This window comes from Pelophylax lessonae (assembly GCF_965119305.1).
Source record: "Pelophylax lessonae genome assembly, chromosome: 3".
Classification (NCBI taxonomy): Eukaryota; Metazoa; Chordata; class Amphibia; order Anura; family Ranidae; genus Pelophylax; species Pelophylax lessonae.
In genome coordinates, this window is record NC_138770.1 from 142921489 (window position 1) to 142942723 (window position 21235).

Consider the following 21235-nt stretch of genomic DNA (forward strand, 5'->3'; position numbering starts at 1 on the left):
ACCAGGGGATAAGGAGGGGCTCCCACCGCCAAAATTACCACCCCTATATGCCTTACAGTAGTGACCGCTGCTATCAACAATGAGAATCCACTAAAAAATGGCCACCGAGGCTACAGCACACAGGCTACAAGAAAATGGCAACACTACGCAGCTCCCAGGGGCCCAGGAGGGGTCCCAAGAGCCCCCAAAAATGACACCAGCAGGAAGGGGGGGGGGGGTCCTGGCAGGAGCTCCCACCAGGTTCAGCCCCCTCCCAAAAGCGAATCGCCCAGTCCCTGGCAGCGCCCCAGACCATGTGGTATGGCCACCCCATGGGTAAGGGGGGGGCAGGTGAGGGATGAAGTGTTTGTAGGGACCACCAAGAGAGAGGGGACGCTGCATGTGAAGGAGGAGAACCCAGGAGTCCGACCGTCCCTGGGAGAGACCTACATGCAACCCAAAACCCTATAGGGGGGGGGGGGCAGCTACTTACCATACCAAGAACAGGGTGGGCACCGCTCCAGACAGAAGCTCCTCTCTATCAAAATGGGAGGGCTGTCAGCCAGGAGAAACGCTGCAACTCAGGCCGAGACCCGGTCATATGCGACCTTGTGAGACGTTTAACTCGCAAGCCAGCCCCCATCCAGTGGGGCTAAGTCGGGGACGACCTAGCGTAGAGACGAGGCCTGCACGTGCTCGCTGGCCTGACTGGGGTGACCACTGGATTTTAAAAAATATCCAGCCCGGCGCCCAGTCTAGCAGTTGATTGTAGAATAATAGAAAAATCCATATAAAAGGAACAAAATTGCCAGGACCGAAGATCCCTGCAAGGAACTGGGTCCTTACTCCTGACTAGGTATAGTTAAGCTTTTATCTGCCTAGTGTCCTACTCCTGTAGGGGGCAGTATAACCCAATGGTTAAGAAGATCAGGAGCTGTGTCCATCAGAAGAGAAATCTTTTTTTTTTTTTTTTTTTTTTATTGATCTTATGTAATTCATTTTCTGAGATACGGGATTTTGGGTTATCACTGGCTGTAAGCCATAATTACCAAAATAATAAAAAATATGATTGAAATATATCATTCTGTGTGTAATGCATCTATATAAAATATAGGAGTTTCATTTTAGATAATACTTTTATGAGATCACCTGTATGTATATTATGCAAAGTAAAAGGTGTGTCCCTTTAAGTGGGTGTTGGTCAGGAAAGGGTTACAGATCTGACTCTCCAGCCTTCCTATTGGTCATCAGTGGTCTTACCCGGTTACCTCCAGCAGCACACTGGCCTGGCTCAGCCCCTCCGCACTCCGGGCTCTCATAATGGACAGGATCTGGGGGAATTTCAGCACCATGCACACCAGTAGAGTACTCAAGTTAGCGAACACCAGCAGCTCCGTGTCCAGCCCCATGATGAGTGATGTGCAGGATGGAACCCTATCCCGTACTAACTCTACCACTGTCCGCTCAGCATTTCCTTTTCCTGACCGGGCGGCTCCGCCCCTCCTGTACGGACTCCTCCTCTACTGCCCGGACACCGCTGGAGAGAGTACAGTGAGGGGCGGGGCTCTATATACAAGAGGCGGGGTTTTGAGAAGTTCGAAGCCTGACATTCCCAGGTGGGTGCTGAGGCGGCAGGTGCGATGACGTCAGTGGGCGGGTCCCGGGAAGATGATTTCTACCTGGGCGGGTCTCGGGTGAAACTTGGAAAGCAGACATGGCCGCCGGGAGGAGTGGGGAAGCTCCCTGTGGATTTAGTGAGTACCGAGCACCCCGGGGATGAGGCTGACCTCACCAACCTCCAGAGTGCGCACAGGGGGGTCTTATGAATAATGACCGAGCAGGGCGACATGCAGCCTACATAACAGCCAATCAGACGGCAGTGGCATGTAATCTTTACGTGATTGGTTGTTGTATTTTGCTTTCCAAGAGATTGCAAACCTTTAAAAATTATTTTGGTGCAAATTAATATATATGAATATTTCTTATTCTACACATTCATATTAGATTTTACTTTTTTTATTCCCCGCTTGGATTTAATACATTATAAGATGTTGGGACACTGGCCATGTGATCAGCGCTCTGACATTTATCATGTAGTTGGTACTGGGCATGTGATGGGCATTGGCCATGCGATCAATGCTCTGACATTTTATCATGTAGTTGGCACTGGGCATGTGATCAATGCTGACATTTATCATGTAGTTGGCACTGGGCATGTGATCAATGCTGACATTTATCATGTAGTTGGCCCTGGGCATGTGATCAATGCTGACATTTATCATGTAGTTGGCACTGGGCATGTGATCATCAATGCTCTGACATTTATCATGCGATGAGCACTGGCTATGCGATGGGCATTGGCCATGTGATCAGTGCACTGGTGCTTATGTAGTTGGTACTGGGCATGTGATGGGTACTGGCCATGTGATCAATGCTCTGACATTTATCATGTAGTTGGCACTGGGCATGTGATCAATGCTGACATTTATCATGTAGTTGGCACTGGGCGTGTGATCAATGCTGACATTTATCATGTAGTTGGTACTGGGCATGTGATGGGTACTGGCCATGTGATCAATGCTGACATTTATCATGTAGTTGGCACTGGGCGTGTGATCAATGCTGACATTTTATCATGTAGTTGGCACTGGGCATGTGATCATCAATGCTCTGACATTTATCATGCGATGAGCACTGGCTATGCGATGGGCATTGGCCATGTGATCAGTGCTCTGGTGCTTATGTAGTTGGCACTGGCCATGTGATGGACCACTGGCCATGGAATCTTGGCTGGCAAATGATGGTTCAAGTGGTGAAGGCACATCATGGCTCCACTTGAGCAAGCAATCTTTTGACATTGTCCTTCCTACAACCCCCCCCCCCCCCCCCAATTATCAGCGGTCCCATTCCCTGTGTCAGTGAATTATGCCCCACTCACCTAGTCTCTAAGCTTTTGTTGCCCCCTTCTGTAACCTTGCACATTGTGCTATCTTATCACAAATAATTCCAAATGAAAAATTGTGTGAATGCCTGTTTTCTGTTTTTGCTCGGAGAATTCAGGTGGTATTTTCCCAAAATTGTCCTACTGAAGAATGTGCGGTGTATATGTTGTGTGGATGGGGGTGGTAGAGATGGTGGACTAGTACAGGTGGGGACTAACCTTCCCATTCTCTGATCCCCCTTCTTGGTCCCCTCCAAATATTGGCTTTTACTGCTAGTGGACACTTGCACACCACCAGACATGCCCCAAGTGTAGTACTCCATCCCTTGATTGGCTACATTGAATTGTACATTGCTGTGGAAAGAATGGGGGCGGGGTTGGTGAGTAGACTTCATCAGGTGCACCTTGTACAGTGAGGGTTATTATTAGATATGGCTTTAAAACCAAATTTTATTTTATCAACAAGTGTGTCCTGTGAGCTGCTATAATGTGTTGGTGTATATATTGCAATCACTCTGTGCTTTCTATATACACATACCCATATTATATACTTATAGTGCTGCGCATACACAAATGTGACTGATTGGTGAATAACGGTAAGATATGCTAATAATCTATACAAAAAAATCCTGTGCTATAAAATCAGAATCCATATACATTGAAGGTTGCTACCTTGTATATCCCAAGTGTTTGCCTTGGTGCACCAGATTAGTGCATATTAGAATGTGTGTCAGTTTTTATCAAAATGATCAATGTGACAGTAAATAATGCATATAATATGAGAAAAGCAATGTAACATAAAAAATAAAGTTCATGCGATTTTATGTACAATTTTAGTGAGTTATGAGTTTGCTGCTCTGTGGGTTTGCTTCCAATTACTACGCCACTATGTGTTGACACCTTAGATGGGTTCTCACCTCTATTATTATAACCTTGCTGTGAAAGCTTGGTCAAAAATCGCTTGTTATCCACACTGGGTTATTTTGGGCTTGTTGTTCCTCCTGTCTCCTTAGGGGGGTGCTCTCCTCTGGGTGACGAAGCTCCTCATATGTTGTAGTTAGACTTTTTTCTCCCTCTTTATGAAACAACACTAATAGGGCTTTACCCTTTTAAAATTCCCCTGAGGAAGGCACGTGACCCTGTGCTGACACGTGTAGAGGAGGGGCCAGAGTGGAGATGGAGCCAGGCTGCATACAGAGAGGAAAACACTCTGCACTATCCAAGTGCATATACTGCATTCTGCCTGTACAGATTGGTGCGCTACAAGCATCTAAGACGTGACTGTACCCTTGAATATGTCTTAATAAAATTTTAAAAAGGTGAAGCACTATTAGACTTTTTTCTCCCTCTTTATGAACCAATATGCACTAATTCGGTGCACCAAGGCAAACACTCGGGATACACAAGGCAGTAACCTTCAATGTATGTTGATTCTGATTTTTATAGCACAGGATTTTTTTGTATAGATTAGATTAGCATATCTCACATTATAATATCACCGGATTTCACCCATCAGTCACATTGCGCAGCGCTATAAAATGTTATGTTTTTCATACTGATTGAAAGACTTTCACTGTTTGTTTTTTTTTCTGATCTGTCTTTCCTTCCTTTTCATGTAATCCCCCATTCACTGGACCCGATTCCATTGCAGGGGTGGCTCGTTGGCTTGTAGGTTCCTATGGAGCCCCACCTACATGCAGCCACTGCCTGTGCTAGACACTCCACAGGCAGGCCAGGGGAATGGTAACAGTGACATCTTGATGGGGCGTGTATGCACAGCGGCGCTAGGGATGATGGAGCGCAAAGCCCTGAGGAATGCTGGAGACTTCGGTTTACATTCAGACTGCAAAGGCAAATAACCATGAACTGTCTGGTGATTAACCACTTAAGCCCCGGAGGATTTGGCTGCTAAACGACCAGGGGCTATTTTGCGATTCGGCACTGCGTGACTTAACGGACAATTGCGCGGTCGTGCGACGCTGTACCTAAACTAATTTGGCGTCCTTTTTTTTTCCCACAAACAGAGCTTTCTTTTGGCGGTATTTGATCACCTGTGCGATTTTTTGATCACGCGCTATAAACAAAAAAAGAGCGTCAATTTTGCAAAAATAGCAATATTTTTCCCTTTTTTTTTATATGAAATTCCCCCCAAAAAAAATGTAAAAATCAAAATTTTTTAACATTTTCGGCCAATTTGTTTTCTGCTACCTATGTTTGGTAAAAAAAATTGCAAAAAGCGTATTTTGATTGGTTTGCGCAAAAGTTATTGCGTTTACTGACTAAGGGAAAGATTTTTGTCATTTTTGTTGTTTTTTTTTTAACGCGTAATGGCGGCGATCTGCGTTTTTTTTTTTTTTTTTTTTTTTTTTTTTTTTTTTGCGGTACTGCGACATTGGGGCGGACAGATCGGACCCTTGACTGACATTTTTGACACTTTTGGGGTTACCAGTGACATTTCTACAGTAATCAGTGCTATATATATGCACTGTTACTGTAAAAATACACTGGTAGTGAAGGGGTTAACTTTATTTGAGAGGGAGGGGTTGTGTGTGTCCCTAGGGGCGTGATTCTTACTGTGATTGGCTGTGGCTTCAGCTGTATGCAGAGTGATCAACGGATCTACATAGTAGATCCATATGATCAGCTCTCATACAGAGGGGAGAATGACAGGCAGCTTGTTTACACAAGCTGCCTGACTTTCTCCCTCTCCCCCGCCGATCGCAGAGTGGCCGGCGGACATCGGGTCCGCCAGTCACACGCGCGGGGGGGTCCGTGACCACGCGGGAGCGCGCCTCCGGCAGCGCGCGCTTGCTCCCTAGACCCTCACAAGCTAGTGACGTAGCCCTACGTCACTTTGCCTGTGAGGGGCTGACCGCCGACGTAGTTCGGCGTGCGGCGGTCGGCAAGTGGTTAAGGACTGTCCGCTGCAGATTTACTGCGGCAGGCTGGCCCTCCTACGCGAACCAACGTAGCTCTGTTGGTCGCACGCCTGCCCCCACTAGGCAGCGGGGACTCCGATGCACGGGGCCGGTGACTCTGATTGCCCCCAGGCACCCGCGATCACTCCCCACTGAGAGAGGACGGTCTGCTGTTGTAAACACAGCTGACCATTCTTCTCTCTGGAATGATCACAGAGCACCTGTGATCCTTCTATATAGGATCACAGATTTCTGTGATCATTAAAAATGCCCATCCCCCATACAGTTAGAATCACTTCCCTAGGCTTACATTTAACCCCTTGAGCACCCACTGTTAACCCCTTCCCTGCCAGTGTCATTATTACAGTAACAGTGCATATTTTTAGCACTGATTACCGTAGTAATGTCACTGGTACCCCCAAAAGTGTCAAGAGTCCGATCTGTCTGCTGCAATGTCTGTCCTGCTCAAAATTGCAGATCGCTACCATTACTAGTAAAAAAAAAAAAAGACCTAAATCTCTCCCGTAGTTAAGACACGATAACTTTTGTGCAAACCAAACAAAATACGCTTATTGCGATTTCCCCCCCCCCCCCCCAAAATACGTAGCAGAAAACAAATTAGCCTAAAGTGTTACATTTTAGATTTTTTTTTTTTTTTGGGAAAGTTGTATAGCAGAATGTGAAAAATATTTTTTTCTGAATTTTCGGTAATTTTTGTGTTTATAGCGAAAAAAAAAAAATTTGTAGAGGTGATCAAATACCACCAAAAGAAAGCTTACGGCCACGCAATTGTCCATTAAAGTAATGCAGTGCTTAATCGCAAAAAAAAAATGGCCTGGTGATTAAGGGGGCAAATCCTTCAAATCCAGAAGTGGTTAATAATAAAGGCAAGAGAGATGTATTTCTAAAAATCCTAATAATTTAAGCTTTAGTACTACATTAAGGGAAAAGTGGTAATAAAGTGAAGAAAAAGACAGGCAGGGTTTTTATAACATAAGGGACCCTAGAGGTTTTTTCTGTCATAAATGTCTCCCCTGCGTGTCAGCGGGTAATGCGATCTGAGCTGCGCATGCGCAACTCAGACTACATTTATGACCCGCACTGTGTGCAATGGCCTTTGGACTCCCGGGCGCATGCATGGGAATGACTTCTCCGCCAGCCATTAGTTCGGCCAAAGATATGAAACCTGGAAGGAAGACCAGGCAAGGATGGAAGCTGCTGGGTAGAGGTTTTTCTTGACCATCTGCCATGGTTTGGATTGAAGAGTAAACCGATTATCCAATACTCGTTGTATTTGTATTGCTAGGACAGTTTGCCCAAGAGGGGCTTTGCATGTCTGCAACCTACTTCTCATGTATTCGGTCATGTGCAACCTCCCTCTATAGGAAGTGCAGAGGGTGGAGCTTAGAACAGGTGGACATGATATCTCCCAAATGGGAACACAGAAAACAGTCTTTCCCCACCATATGCAAAAAAATAAAGTGACAAACTACCAACCCTCTTCCCCCATTGGATAGTTGGAGCGTAAAAGTTGGAATGTGTGCAATGATGGAATTTGTATTTTTTTTGCACAGTGCTGGGGTTGGCAGGAATTCTGGGAAAGGACCCCACAGCTGCCATATTGTTGGCACCTCAGAATGGGGAAAAAATGGACACCACGTCCGATTCCTGCGCCTGATTCCTACATGATTTTTAGCAGAATTTTTAAATTGTAGCTCTGTAGATAGGCTGTCTATGACTAATCCCAGCCTTTGTGTGTTATCTGCTCCTCAGTACACCTTACCTGGTTTTATTAGTGACCGGTTTTCTATTTTCTCTCTGCTATTCAAATAAAACGTAGTCCTGTATTGCAGAGGAGAGATCATGGCTTCCACACCCAGTCTGTATTGTGTGCTGCTAAACCAGCAAGACCTTACTCAGCCCTGATCCTTTAATCATGTAAATACAGGACTTGTATGTCATTTCCAGACTCCCGAGGAGGGACGCAAACACAATGAGCCTTCCTACATGAACATTCCCAGCGGTTTGTGTTGTCCAGAGTACCACACTGGAAACATGGGGGAGAATCGGATTGCCTGGTACAGATGCACAATTCTAGTTTTATCAGGCATGCTTACACCAGCAGTGCACACCCTGCTGGTGTTTGACGTGAAGGCAGTGGTGTTAATGCACTGTACCAAAAAAAAAAAAAAATATACTATATATATATATATATATATATATATATATATATATATATATATATATATATATAAATATTGTATCTCACAAAAGTGAGTTCACCCCTATTTTTGTAAATATTTTATTATCTTTTCACGTGATAACACTGAAGAAATTACACTTTGCTACAATGTAAAGTAGTGAGTGTACAGCTTGTATAACTGTGTAAATTTACTGTCCCCTCAAAATAACTCAACACGCAGCCATTAATGTTTAAACTGCTGGCAACAAAAGTGAGTACTCCCCTAAGTGAAAATGTCCAAATTAGGCCCAATTAGCCATTTTCCCTCCCCGATGTCATGTGACTCATTAGTGTTACAAGGTCTCAGGTGTGAATGGGGAGCAGGTGTGTTAAATTTGGTGCTATCGCTCACTCTTACTGGTCCACTGGAAGTTAAACATGGCAACTCTGAGGATCTGAAAAAAAGAATTGTTGCTCTACATAAAGATGGCCTAGGCTAGAAGAAGATTGCCAAGACCCTGAAACTGAGCTACAGCATGGTGGCCAAGACCATACAGCAGTTTTACAGGACAGGTTCCACTCCAAACAGGCCTCGCCATGGTCGACCAAAGAAGTTGAGTGCGCATGCTCAGTGTCATCTCCAGAGGTTGTCTTTGGGAAATAGACGTATGATTGCTGCTAGCATTGCTGCAGGGGTTGAAGGGGTGGGGGGGGGGGGTGTCAACCTGTCAGTGCTTAGACCATATGCCGCACACTGCATCAAATTGGTCTGCATGGCTGTCGTCCCATTATGAAGCCTCTTCTAAAGATGATGCACAAAGCCCGCAAACAGTTTGTTGAAGACAAGCAGACTAAGGACATGAATTACTGGAACCATGTCCTGTGGTCTGATGAGACCAAGATAAACTTATTTTGTTCAGATGGTGTCAAGCGTGTGGGGGCAACCATGTGAGGAGTACAAAGACAAGTGTGTCTTGCCTACAGTCAAACAGGTGGTGGGAGTGTCATGGTCTGGGGCTGCATGAGTGCTGCCAGCAAGGGGGAGCTACAGCTTATTGAGGGAACCATGAATGCCAACATGTACTGTGACATACTGAAGCAGAGCATGATCCCCTCCCTTTGAAGACTAGGCCACAGGGCACAATTCCAAACACACCTCCAAGACGACCACTGCCTTGCTAAAGAAGCTGGAGGATAAAGGTGATAGACTGGCCAAGCATGTTTCCAGACCTAAACCCTATTGAGCATCTGTGGGGCATCCTCAAACAAAAGTTGGAGGAGCGCAAGGTCTCTAACATTCGCTAGATCCGTGATGTGATAGAGGAGTGGAAGAGGACTCTAGTGGCAACCTGTGAAGCTCTGGTGAACTCCATGCCCAAGAGGGTTAAGGCAGTGCTGGAAAATAATGGTGGCCACACAAAATATTGACACTTTGGACCCAATTTGGACATTTGCACTTAGGGGTGCACTCACTTTTGTTGCCAATGGTTTAGACATGCATGGCTGTGTTGAGTTATATGGAGGGGACAGCAAATTTACACTGTTATACAAGCTGTACACTCACTACTTTACATTGTAGCGAAGTCGAAGTATCCTTTCTTCAGTGGTGTCACATGGAAAGGAGTTGATAAAATATTTACAAAAATGTGAGGGTTGTACTCCCTTTTGTGAGATTATGTATATATTCTCTCAAGAAAAAATGTCCATCCTACTCCAATTTTTTTGTCACTGCGAACATAAATGAATGCCGATTTGACACTACGAATAATTTTACATAGTTACATAGTGAGGTCGAAAAAAGACATAAGTCCATCCAGTTCAACCTATGATGTGTGTGTGTGTTTGCTTTTAACCGTACATTGTATACCCCTGTATGTTGTGGTCTTTAAGGTGTCCATCCAATAGTTTTTTGAAACTATCAATGCTCCCCGCTGATACGACTGCTTGTGGAAGAGAATTCCACATCCTTATCGCTCTTACAGTGAAGAACCCCTTACGCACTTTAAGGTTAAACTGCCTTTCCTCAAGTTTTAGTGAGTGGCCACGTGTCTTATTGTATCTCCTTTCTCTGAATAGTTTGTTCCTTATGCTAGGGTCGCCAGTACAGTATTTGTACATTGATATCATATCTCCCCTCAATCGTCTCTTCTCCAGAGAGAATAGGTTCAGTGCTTGTAGTCTTTCCTCATAGCTGATGTCCTCCATTCCCCTAATTATTTTTGTTGCCCTTCTCTGGACTTTCTCCTGTTCCAGCACATCCTTCCTGAGGACCGGTGCCCAGAACTGGACAGCATACTCCAGATGTGGCCGGACCAGAGTCTTGTAGAGTGGAAGAATAATCTCTTTATTTCTGGAGTGAATCCCATTTTTTTATACATCCCAGTATTCTGTTGGCTTTGCTTGCGGCGGCTTGGCATTTCATGCCACTGCCAAGCCTGTTGTCTACCAGTACCCCCAAGTCCTTTTCCATCCTAGACTCACCCAGAGGTTCCCCCCCTAGTGAGTAGCTTGCTTTCTGGTTTCTGGCCCCCAAGTGCATTACTTTACATTTTTCTACATTAAATCTCATCTGCCATGTAGTTGCCCACCCCGTTATTTTGTTCAGGTCTGCTTGCAAGATTTCCACATCCTGCATAGAAGATATTGGCATGCCTAGTTTAGTATCATCTGCAAATACTGAGATTGTACTAGATATCCCCTCCTCTAGATCATTTATGAATAAATTAAACAGGATTGGTCCCAGGACAGAACCCTGGGGGACCCCACTTTCCACACCCGCCCAATCTGAGTACTCCCCATTAATCACCACCCTCTGTACTCTCCCCTGGAGCCAGTTCTCTATCTAGGTACTCACCTTATGGTCCATACCTACCTTCCTTAGTTTGTACAGTAAGCGTTTGTGGGGAACGGTGTCAAAGGCCTTTGCAAAGTCCAGATACACCACATCCACGGGCTTACCTTTAATTTGAAAATTGAGCATTCCTAAAACTTAACGTTTCAAATAAAATTCTACTAGTGTATGGTCAGCTTTAGACCTCTTGGGGTAACTTCCAACAGGAAAGTGAGAATGTTTTATGACCATTCCAAACCCAATGTTCCCCACACACACATTCAAGAAAACTGGCTATTCAGTGATGCTGGGTGTTGTAATGACCAAAGGCTGGAAACTGGATAATCCAAGTTAAGGAAATGTCATTCACACACCAGGGATTCCTCAAAAGGGTCCAAAGCTTTATTCTGTGGTCCCATTCTAAATCTACAGCAACGTTTCGGAGCCACGCAGATCCCCTTTGTCAGGAAAGTGACGAAGGGGCCCTGCATGGCTCCGAAAATGTTGATGTATATTATGTGACCACGGAAGCTTTGAACCCGAGGAATCCTTGGTGTGCTGCTGACATTTTTTGCTATGTTTTTTCCTGTTCCTCCTTCCTGGCTTGTTTTATCTATAGTAAGGCATCCAATATTGAGCAATTGGTTTAGAATAAATATACCGTCAAAGCCTCCCAATGTCTAAATACTGTTGACAAGTATGCATATTATTAAAGAACATATACTGGGCATTCTCCATCGGGACCATATGTACACACGTCAATAAAATCTCACCATTCCACCATAAGAAAAGTTGTCTTGTCTGAAGTCCACAAAAACTTTTATCCATTTTCAATAGCTGTCAAGAAGATAGTATGAAAAAGCTGGGGAGCAGCAAACTGGATCTGGTCACAAACTTCCTAACCAGAAAAATGTTTGTACTTGCATCTTAGAAGCATATACAGTGTATGGGTTATATGTACTGGTTTACTATGGCAGTGTTGTTCATCCCTTTCATTATAATAAAAACTTAAGCCCTTGTTTTACTGTTTTTTTTAGGCCTGGAAAAGGGGCCCCGGCAGTTGATGAGAGCTGGTATTGCCCTGATATTTGTTGGCCATATCAATTTTATCTTGGGAGCCATTGTTCATGGAACTGTCTTAAGGCATGTGGCCAATCCAGAGAAGAGAGTGAGCACGGAATATTGCACTGCCAATATTATCTCTGTCGTGTCGGGACTGTTGGTGAGTGGGGATGGGGGGTGGGGGGTCAATACTTAAGACTCAGGTCTGTGCAGTGTTGCATTATGGGGGTCTATTCCTTATGAGAGTACTGCCATTTTAAGCACTTTTTCAATGCACCAGCCCAGTGGTGTGAACTAAACTGAGAACTCAAGGCAGATAACCTTGCATTGGGGGATAGGCTGGTGCGAAAGGACCCTTGTGAGTTAAATATACTAAAAAGGGCCCACGCAGTCACCATCACATATAAATATTCAAAATTCACGTGTAGATATAGAGATATATATATATATATATATATATATATATATATATATATATATATATATATATATATATATATATATATATATATCTATCTATTTCTGCGCATGTCTACCCAGCAAAATGTGTATATAGTAGTAAGCACTCTTTCTGTACATAAACCAGTCCTTCACCATGTATATGAAGAGTGATTTCTTCAAAATCCTTCATCCTTAATGCAAAGTCCAGCCCACAAGTATATATCCTTATAGATTAGATAAAGGTACTTTCACTTATGTTCTGTGTTTTTAAAGAATTTAACTTCTGTCTAAACTCCAATAATTAAAGTTGACTCTAACATCTGGTGGATAGCTCAAGACTAATGAGTAATTGTCACAAATAAAACAAGTATTTGTAACTAGGAAGTTCTTTGATATGTGCTTAAGGCCTCATGTACACTGCTGCTGATAAACGGACATTTAGGTACAGTTGGGTATCTTTTTTTTTTTTTTTTTTTTTTTTTTTTTTTTTTTTTCCCAACCTCTGAACTTCCCCACTGTTATCTTATCTGTCCACTTACAACTGATAGAGGCAAGGTGAGTTTAGTGGCATTTTTTTTCAAAGTAAAAAAAAAAAAATGCATTCAGATGGAAGTTTATTGGCAATTGAAACGCCAAATGCTTGTAACCGCGTGTAAACATGGTAACTTGCATTTTTTATAAGCGTTTTCAATGGGGATTAATTTTTGATCATTTTACAATGTAAAAACGCTTGTAAACGCTACTAAATTGGCATAAACACGGCATGTAAACGTGCCAAAACAAGTTTTTAACCGTTGGTTACTAGCTGTCCCAGCATTCAGGAGAGGTTTTCAAACGTCCCGTGTACATAAAGCCTAAATGTCAATGGAGATTCCTGTGCCGGGCTGGCAATGGCTTCTGTGAGGTACCGAAATTACTTTGTGGCTATGGAGTACACACTCTGAATACTCCAAAAAATGGAAATGGTTAGCGTTCCTCTAATACACACACCTTCCTCTTGTGGAGTTGCACACGAATACATACCTATGTTGGAAGCATGCATTATTTGTACAGACACATGTGAAGTCAAGAAGAATGAAACCTGTCCACATAAATGTTACTTTCCACTAGAGCTGCACGATTCTGGATAAAATGAGAATCACAATTTTTTTTTTTTTGCGTAGAAGAAAGCTCATGATTCTGAACTTTTTTATTTTAACGATTTATAACCCCAGTACATTAGGTTAGCAAACAAGATGGCAATAAAATAAAACCTAATAACCTTTGTATCAGACAAAGATAGCCTTAGTGGGTGTGATTTAATCATACAGGAGGCCTCCAATCCTGATTAACAGATAAAAAATGAAAGGAACTGATCCATACACCCTAAGGGTGATCGGGTACTGGTGCCTAAAGATAAAATGATGGATATGTTGAGGAGGGCTCCTGATGGGTGAGCATAAGACAATTAATTCACATATTGAAAAAATATCATTTATTTAATAGGTCATCAAAATAAAATGAACAAACAGTTAAAAGAGAGAGAACATTTTTCATGGTACATTCAATACAACAGTCCGAATAAGTCTCACATGCGCCCTGGGACAAGTCTGACGCGTTTCGCCCTTGAGTGGGCTTTTTCAAAGACCATAGGCAGTCCCGGGTGGACACATTAAAAGAGACTGAAGATAGTTGCTGACGACCAGGAGGTTCCACAAACGGCCCGATGCACAACTCCGCACCTGTGCTCAAAGAGGTTCAGGCTGGGTACTTCCGGCCCCAAATAGGGCCAAGAAGAATTATCCCAAAAGATGGGGTGTCGAGCCCCGCCCCTTGATTTGGGGGTGATCAGAATTTATAACCTCGGGGGAGAGGGCTGCCCAATAGTGGATTGAGTTTTCCCCCTGAATAGGGTAACTCGGTTAGGCTTGCTTCAACGACCGGCCGAGCCAGGACGCCCCCGCCGCCACAAACTGATCACCCCCAAATCAAGGGGCGGGGCTCGACACCCCATCTTTTGGGATAATTCTTCTTGGCCCTATTTGGGGCCGGAAGTACCCAGCCTGAACCTATTTGAGCACAGGTGCGGAGTTGTGCATCGGGCCGTTTGTGGAACCTCCTGGTCGTCAGCAACTATCCTCAGTCTCTTTTAATGTGTCCACCCGGGACTGCCTATGGTCTTTGAAAAAGCCCACTCAAGGGCGAAACGTGTCAGACTTGTCCCAGGGCGCATGTGAGACTTATTCGGACTGTTGTATTGAATGTACCATGAAAAATGTTCTTTCTCTTTTAACTGTTTGTTCATTTTATATTGATGACCTATTAAATTAAATAAATTATATTTTTTCAATATGTGAATTAATTGTCTTATGCTCACCCATCAGGAGCCCTCCTCAACATATCCATCATTTTATCTTTAGGCACCAGTACCCTATCACCCTCAGGGTGTATGGATCAGGTTCCTTTCACCGAATACCCCTTGCTTCAATCAAAAATAGTGTATTACGTAAAGGATTGAAAAAAAATCAGCAAGAAAATAAATGACATGGAGAAAGAGAGTAAGGGGTTATTAAAAAAAAATAAAATAAAAACCAGACCGATATTCATCCCTTTTGATCTGCTAATTAACAGAAAGATACAATGTTTCTTTTTATCTCTTTGTGCACAGGGCAATGTTGATAGATATTGTCGTTTTTTTTTTTTTTTTTTTGGGGGGGGGGGGTGCAGCTGGGAACTGCTCTGCACTTGTTATGTGAATCGTGGAAATTCTGGATTAGGATCATGGGTGGTTGACTGGAGATCACAATCTTTTTAACAATTGTGTAGATCTACTTTTCACACAGCAATATATGTTGGTATAGGTAGGAAAGTTGTGTTCACAATAAATTAATGCTGAGTAATAGTGCTTACAAATGTTGCTTTCAACCGAGTAGGTTTTATAAGCAAGGCATGTTGCATGATTGCATGATTTGGGTCGACCAGAGTTTCTCAGCTAGAGTTCTGTGCAACCATGGGGGGGGGGGTTGGTGGACCTCCATGAGGTTGATGGGGGTTCCTTTAGAAATAATGTACTGATCTCCCACCAATACCAGGGGACATTTTTTAACTTATTATTAATGGTAGAGGACACCACATTTTATTTAAATAATTAGTAATTGTACTGAAACATTTTTTGTAGGAGGCTGGTGAAAAGATCTTGGCTCTAGATGTCAAATACTGGAATGATAATTTACCATAAGCCAAAGGGTGGATAGGATTAGCAGGGTTCTCCAGGAACCTGAAAATCATTTTAGGGGTTCCTCAGGCGTAATGAGGTTTACAAAGGCTCTGGTATTTTTCTTGCAGACTCCCATGTTGAACAACTTTGCCCCTGTAGTCAATTTGTGCACCTTTACCAGACTTTAGTTGTTCATATTAAATTCTTTTGTTCACGGTTTATAAATGATCTCTGTACAGCAAAGATGGGTAAAAAGTCATTCAGCCTTTACTGACTCGCACTCTTTCAGTAAAATGTTGAAATTTTAATAACTTTTCTGTGTCCTGCAGAGCATCACTACGGGCATCTGTGCTATCCTAGCCTCAAGGAACCTTGCAAGAGCCAAACTTGTAAGTACCACATTTTTTCAATGTGTGCCATTTCTTTTCTTTGATCTGAGTTCTGCCTTGCAGCACTAGGGTCCTTGGTTCCAACCCCAAGCAGGACACTACCTGCATGGTGCTTGCATGGATTAACTCCCACATGCCAAAGACAGCCTGTTAGGTTATTTGGTTGCTGTCTAAATTGGCCCTATTCTGTGTATGTGAGGTAGGGATATTAGATTGTAAGCTCCTTGAGTTCAAAGACTGATGTGAATTTACAATATATGGTAAATTGCTGGGGCTATATAATTACCTGTAGTAATAAAACCTGCTGGGGGGCTATAGACAACCTAGATGGGAGACCAGTGAAGCAGTTATCTTGCCTTGGTAATAAAAGAATCTAGTTGCTGTGTGCAGCCCTTCACTTTTCTCTAGATTTACTCCTGTGATTATAATCTATCTTCCAGAATGACCATAGACCTTACTATATTTGCATGCAATGTGACAGATCTTTGATCTCCCTGCTCCTTGATAGTAGGCTATTTTCTGTGTCTATTCACCTTTTATTTATAGTGTCCTGTTCTACCTTGTTCTCGATCTCTCCTCATGTCTTGGTTTACCACTCGTCTCCTGTTATCTTCTCTTGTTCCTACATCAGGACCCTTTTAGTACTAGGTCATTAACCTGTTCTTTGTGTCCATGCAGCACTGGGCACTCCTGGCCCTCTCCTTGCTGAACGCTCTGCTATCGGCGGCCTGTTTCGTGGGTCTTATCCTATCCATCTCGCTTACAATTGCCAATGGAGGCAAGAACCTCATATCTGGATGTAATGCAACGGTCCTTCCTGCAGACACCCGCTCTGTCATCATGAGTAATGAGTGCCCCTTTGACACTACGCGGATCTATGTGAGTTTGACAAGGCTGGTAATGCATGCCGGGTTTGTTTTGTTTCATATATTTTTCAATAGATTTGATTGGCATGTGTCGATTTAAAACCATACTCTAGTAAGATAACTACACAGTTGACATATGTATATGCAAATTGTATTACCTGCCAAAAGATTTTGAATTAATCATTCTTATGATTACCACCACCACCACACTCCATAGCCAGGCAAGGCAATTACTGGTTTAGGGTTACAGCTTCTCTTCCTGCTTGTAGGACAGAGGTGGTGATGATTTGTTCAATAAATTACTGTGAAGGGGAGAGGAGGATACACAAAACAAAGCAGGGCTAGGAAACTGGGGTGTGACCTACCTGCTTATACATAGTGTGAATCACAAGACTGGCTGAACAGAATTCCATCCCTTGGAAAGTTGGGTCTTTAGATGTTTGCATGGTGTTCTTTTTTTTTTTTTTTTTTTTAGTTGAACCCATTATGGTCTAGCGGACCACTCCAGCTGTAGAAAATGGTTAAAATTCATACATGTTACAACTTAAATATAAGAAGCAGCCCTTGGTGTCGGTGATCACACTTTTTGATTCAACATCACAGTTTGATCATACAGAAAGATGAACACAGTAAGATTTCCAAACCATATTGACTGAAAAGTTAATTTTAAATGCTGGTAGTATGGGTGCTCCATGTGGACCATGGTCTATTTTTTTTTTTTTTTTCCTTTTCATTCATGGGGGCACGGTAATGCATGGTATTGGCCAGATTATCAGATGAAAACTGAGGGAAATGATCCTAAAGAAAAAATGAAGCCACCAACTCGGATTGGTGAGCTGCAATATGCAAAATTCTTGGGGTTTAATACCGCTTTAATCACTTACTAAGATTGCAGCTTCGTCTTTTTATTCTTTGGCTGTGTTCCAGTGAACGCTGGTGCCATGATCATTGTCCCAGTTTTCAAAATGGTAGAGGAATTAAAATGTTAGGTCCTGATGCTCTAGGCAGTCTATCTTATCAGTGATGTCTCCTATTTCTTATCTGTGCAGGACACAACCCTGGCTCTCTGGTTCCCCTCCATGTTCCTGTCTGCAGTGGAGGCTGCACTGTCTACTCGCTTCTGTGTTGTGGCATTCATATTGAGGGGCATTGGCCCATGTGGGGAGACTTACCTCAGAGAAAAGGTATATGCTAAATTCAATGGGCCTAGCCTAATGTCTTGGAAAAGATTTGTCTGTCTGAGCGACCAGAATCCTCCCTAATTTATCTATGCAACCTGAGGGGGTGCAGTGCTGATGGGTCTTAAAACTACATGCTTACCAGAAAGCAGCCCAAAGCGCGATGGGTATGACCCAGATAGCACCGGTAGGCAGGCTCACTGTTAAGCATTCCTCACATCAGACGGACACCATATGAGATGAACCATGGATGGCACGTGTGTGTGTGTATGTATATATATATATATATATATATATATATATGTATATATATGTGTATATATATGTGTGTGTGTGTGTGTAATATATATATATATATATATATATATATATATATATATATATATATATATATATATATATATATATATATATATATATATATATATATATATATATATATATATATATATATATATATATAAAAAAAAAAAACAGAAGACACATAGCGTAATCCAGATAAGACAACTAAGCTTTATTAAAATTCCACTTGCATAGATTCCATCAATAGACTTATAAAACCATATCCTGATAATTGTAGGCGTCCCCGTAATACACTGGAAGCCGGCAAGAAGGGGGCGTGTTGACGTCACGTCTGGCACCCTCCGACGCGTTTCGTCATAGGTTGACACGTGTTTTCTTAAAACAACATACTTGATAAATGTTTAGGGGACCCACTCAGGCTGACAAGGTTGGTTGCATTGGATGCCGCTGACTAGTAAGGGTGCAGGCTGGGGAAAGGTTTGTCCAGACCCAAAGCATGCTGTAGAAAAAGGGAGAGAGAGCCCCACCACTGCACACTTTGCCCACCCTGGACTGGTTATCGGGTAAAAGCAGCCTCCGCTTGATTCATCCAGACCACACCAACATGTTTCACCCCGCCCCAAAGGGCCTACTCGGAGGTCCATGATTAAATCTCGGAGGAGGGATAAAATGTGGGACGTGGTCCGAATTATTCAAGCTGAGGCTGCTTTTATCTGTTAACAATTTAGGCCGGGCGAGCTGTGCGGCAGCCACATATTTGAGACTTTGCATTTTTATTTCAATTCATTTTTTATAATTCGCATTAATGGCTGAATAAATATTGGGACATTTGGTTTGCATGCAATGCCATTGCAAACATTTACGAGTTTTTAGTTAAGGTTGTTGCAAAACCTTTGGCAAATCAAATCCTGTTTCACCTGTGAAGATAATGCTGCCTGCAGTTCATGGCTGCAAAAAGAACATCTCCAGCCATGATAAAGTGATTGCTCAAGAATTGCACAGAACTACCTTACAAGGACTTTGGTTAAGCTCAGCTTACTTTCAGCATTGCTGACTGTGTAACCCAAATAGTTTATCCACCCAAATTCAAAAATCGTTGGTTTAGGAACTGGAGGTATGAAACTTTAGGACAGGGGCTCCTAAAGGTCCTATTTAGAACTATGAAGTACCAAGTGGTCGTGTCCTGAAGCATGCACGTTTTTGATTACTAATGTTCTAAACCAATTGTACTACATTGTTTTTCAGCTGCAGGAAGAGGAGGCTGAGAGAGAAAGGCTGGATGATGTTAGACCAGAAACCCACCAGCTGATTGAAGCACGGGCCTAAGAATTGCACTGAGGTGAGTGACCTGTCTAGACTGCAGATACCTCAAGGGGAGGATATCAGGAGACTTTAAATTTAATACACTAGTGGGCCTGTTGAGGGTCTGAGCATTGATCTTCTACCTGGATGTCCAGCATTCTAAATCCCTATAGTAGCTGATGGTATGCACACCAGCCCTGGAAGTGAGTTTGTGAAAAAAGCAGACCTATATATTCAATTTTTAGACACAAAAGCTGCAGTCTTACTCGGAACTATTGTGAGAAGTGTGTAAATTTGGAGGTACCAGGTTTCTGAAAACTAGGACTTTGGCAGAGTACCCACTCTTCTCACCTTACAGGTTAAAATGCTTTGCACCCTAGATTTGTTTTTTTGTCTTACTCCAGTTATCTGCTTTGTATTTTCATCCAGTGCAGGCAGAACCCTGCTAAGTGATTGCTAAGATATTTGTTGGCCACATAGAGTCGGCAGGCAATCTGTGCTGACTTGGGGGCTTGCATTGAGAGGGGAAGTGATGCTGAACCGTATTAATAAGGGCCTTTTCATCCTGCTCCGCAGTGAAAACTAAGATGCATCTTTGATGTGTTTTTAGTGCGTTTTTCTGGTTGCCTGACTCCCAGCATGCACCTGTGAACATGGACATGTGCCTCAAAAAGTGCACCAAAAATGCAACGGTCATGTATTTCCCATTGATTCAATGTGGAGGGGCAATTTTTAGGTGTGTGTTTTTTTTTTTTTTTTTTTTTTTTTTTTTTTTTAACCGGTTGCCGACCGCCGCACGACTATATACTGCGGCGGTCAGCCCCGGCCAGGCAGAGTGACGTATCGGTACGTCACTCGCCTGTCACTGACTTGCGAGCCTATCGCGGGCGGGCGCGCACCCGCCGAGGCGCGCGCCCGCCGCGGCTCGTTCACAGGCAAGTCAGTGCGTGTGACCGGCGGACTCTATGTCCGCCGGCCACACTACGATCGCTCCTGTGAAGGGAGAAAGACAGAGCAGCTTGTGTAAACAAGCTGCCTGTCAGTTCTCCCTGTGTAAAAGTGAAGATCTGACCGTTCTACTATGTAGAACGGTTGATCTTTGCTTTTACACCAATAGCCATGTCCCTACACAGTAGAAAGCACGCCCCTAGGACACACTTAACCCCTCCCTGTCCAATAAAGTTAACCCCTTCCCTGCCAGTGTCATTTTTGCAGTAACAGTGCATATGTATAGCACTGATTACTGCAGTAATGTCACTGGTAACCCCAAAAGTGTCAAAAATGTCCAGTCAAGGGTCCGATCTGTCCGCCGCAATGTCGCAGTACCGAAAAAAAAATCGCAGATCGCCGCCATTATGCGTTAAAAAAAAAAACACCAAAAATGACAAAAATCTTTCTCTTTGTTAGTAAACGCGATAACTTTTGCGCAAACCAATCAAAATACGCTTTTTGCGATTTTTTTTTTTTTACCAAACATAGGTAGCATAAAACAAATTGGCCGAAAAATGTTAAAAAATTTTGATTTTTACTTTTTTTTTTTGGGGAATTTCATATAAAAAAATGTGAAAAATATTGTTATTTTTGCAAAATTTACGCTCTTTTTTTGTTTATAGCGCGTGATCAAAAAATCGCACAGGTGATCAAATAC

The 21235-nt window shown here is 43.0% G+C and overlaps 2 protein-coding genes across 3 annotated transcripts in view; one reads left to right on the forward strand and one right to left on the reverse strand.

Moving 5' to 3' along the window:
• SLC66A3 (solute carrier family 66 member 3) overlaps window positions 1-1502 on the reverse strand; it is a 27901-nt gene extending 26399 nt beyond the window's left edge. The window contains exon 1 of the mRNA XM_082248905.1: window positions 1240-1502. Within this exon, the coding sequence (XP_082105031.1) occupies window positions 1240-1388 (149 nt within the window). The 5' untranslated portion in view covers window positions 1389-1502. The remainder of the gene's footprint in view (window positions 1-1239) is intronic.
• On the forward strand, window positions 1474-19634 carry KRTCAP3 (keratinocyte associated protein 3). 2 transcript variants are annotated; one of them, XM_082248904.1, is made up of 6 exons: window positions 1474-1595; window positions 11888-12072; window positions 15879-15938; window positions 16617-16817; window positions 17854-17988; window positions 19531-19634. In XM_082248904.1, exons 2-6 carry the CDS (start codon window positions 11914-11916, stop codon window positions 19609-19611), a joined length of 636 nt encoding a protein of 211 aa, XP_082105030.1. In that variant the 5' UTR covers window positions 1474-1595; window positions 11888-11913; the 3' UTR covers window positions 19612-19634. The 2 variants fall into 2 exon arrangements, with proteins under 2 accessions (XP_082105030.1, XP_082105029.1); XM_082248903.1 differs by lacking the exon at window positions 1474-1595 and adding an exon at window positions 1615-1733.
• The last annotated feature ends 1601 nt before the right edge of the window (window positions 19635-21235 follow it).

Coding starts and splice junctions, on each gene's coding strand:
- KRTCAP3 (XM_082248903.1), top strand. CDS start 1,694: ATGGCCGCCGGGAGGAGTGGGGAAGCTCCCTGTGGATTTA. Junction 1,734..11,887: donor GGAAGCTCCCTGTGGATTTA/GTGAGTACCGAG, acceptor TGTTTTTTTTAG/GCCTGGAAAAGGGGCCCCGG. Junction 12,073..15,878: donor CTGTCGTGTCGGGACTGTTG/GTGAGTGGGGAT, acceptor TGTGTCCTGCAG/AGCATCACTACGGGCATCTG.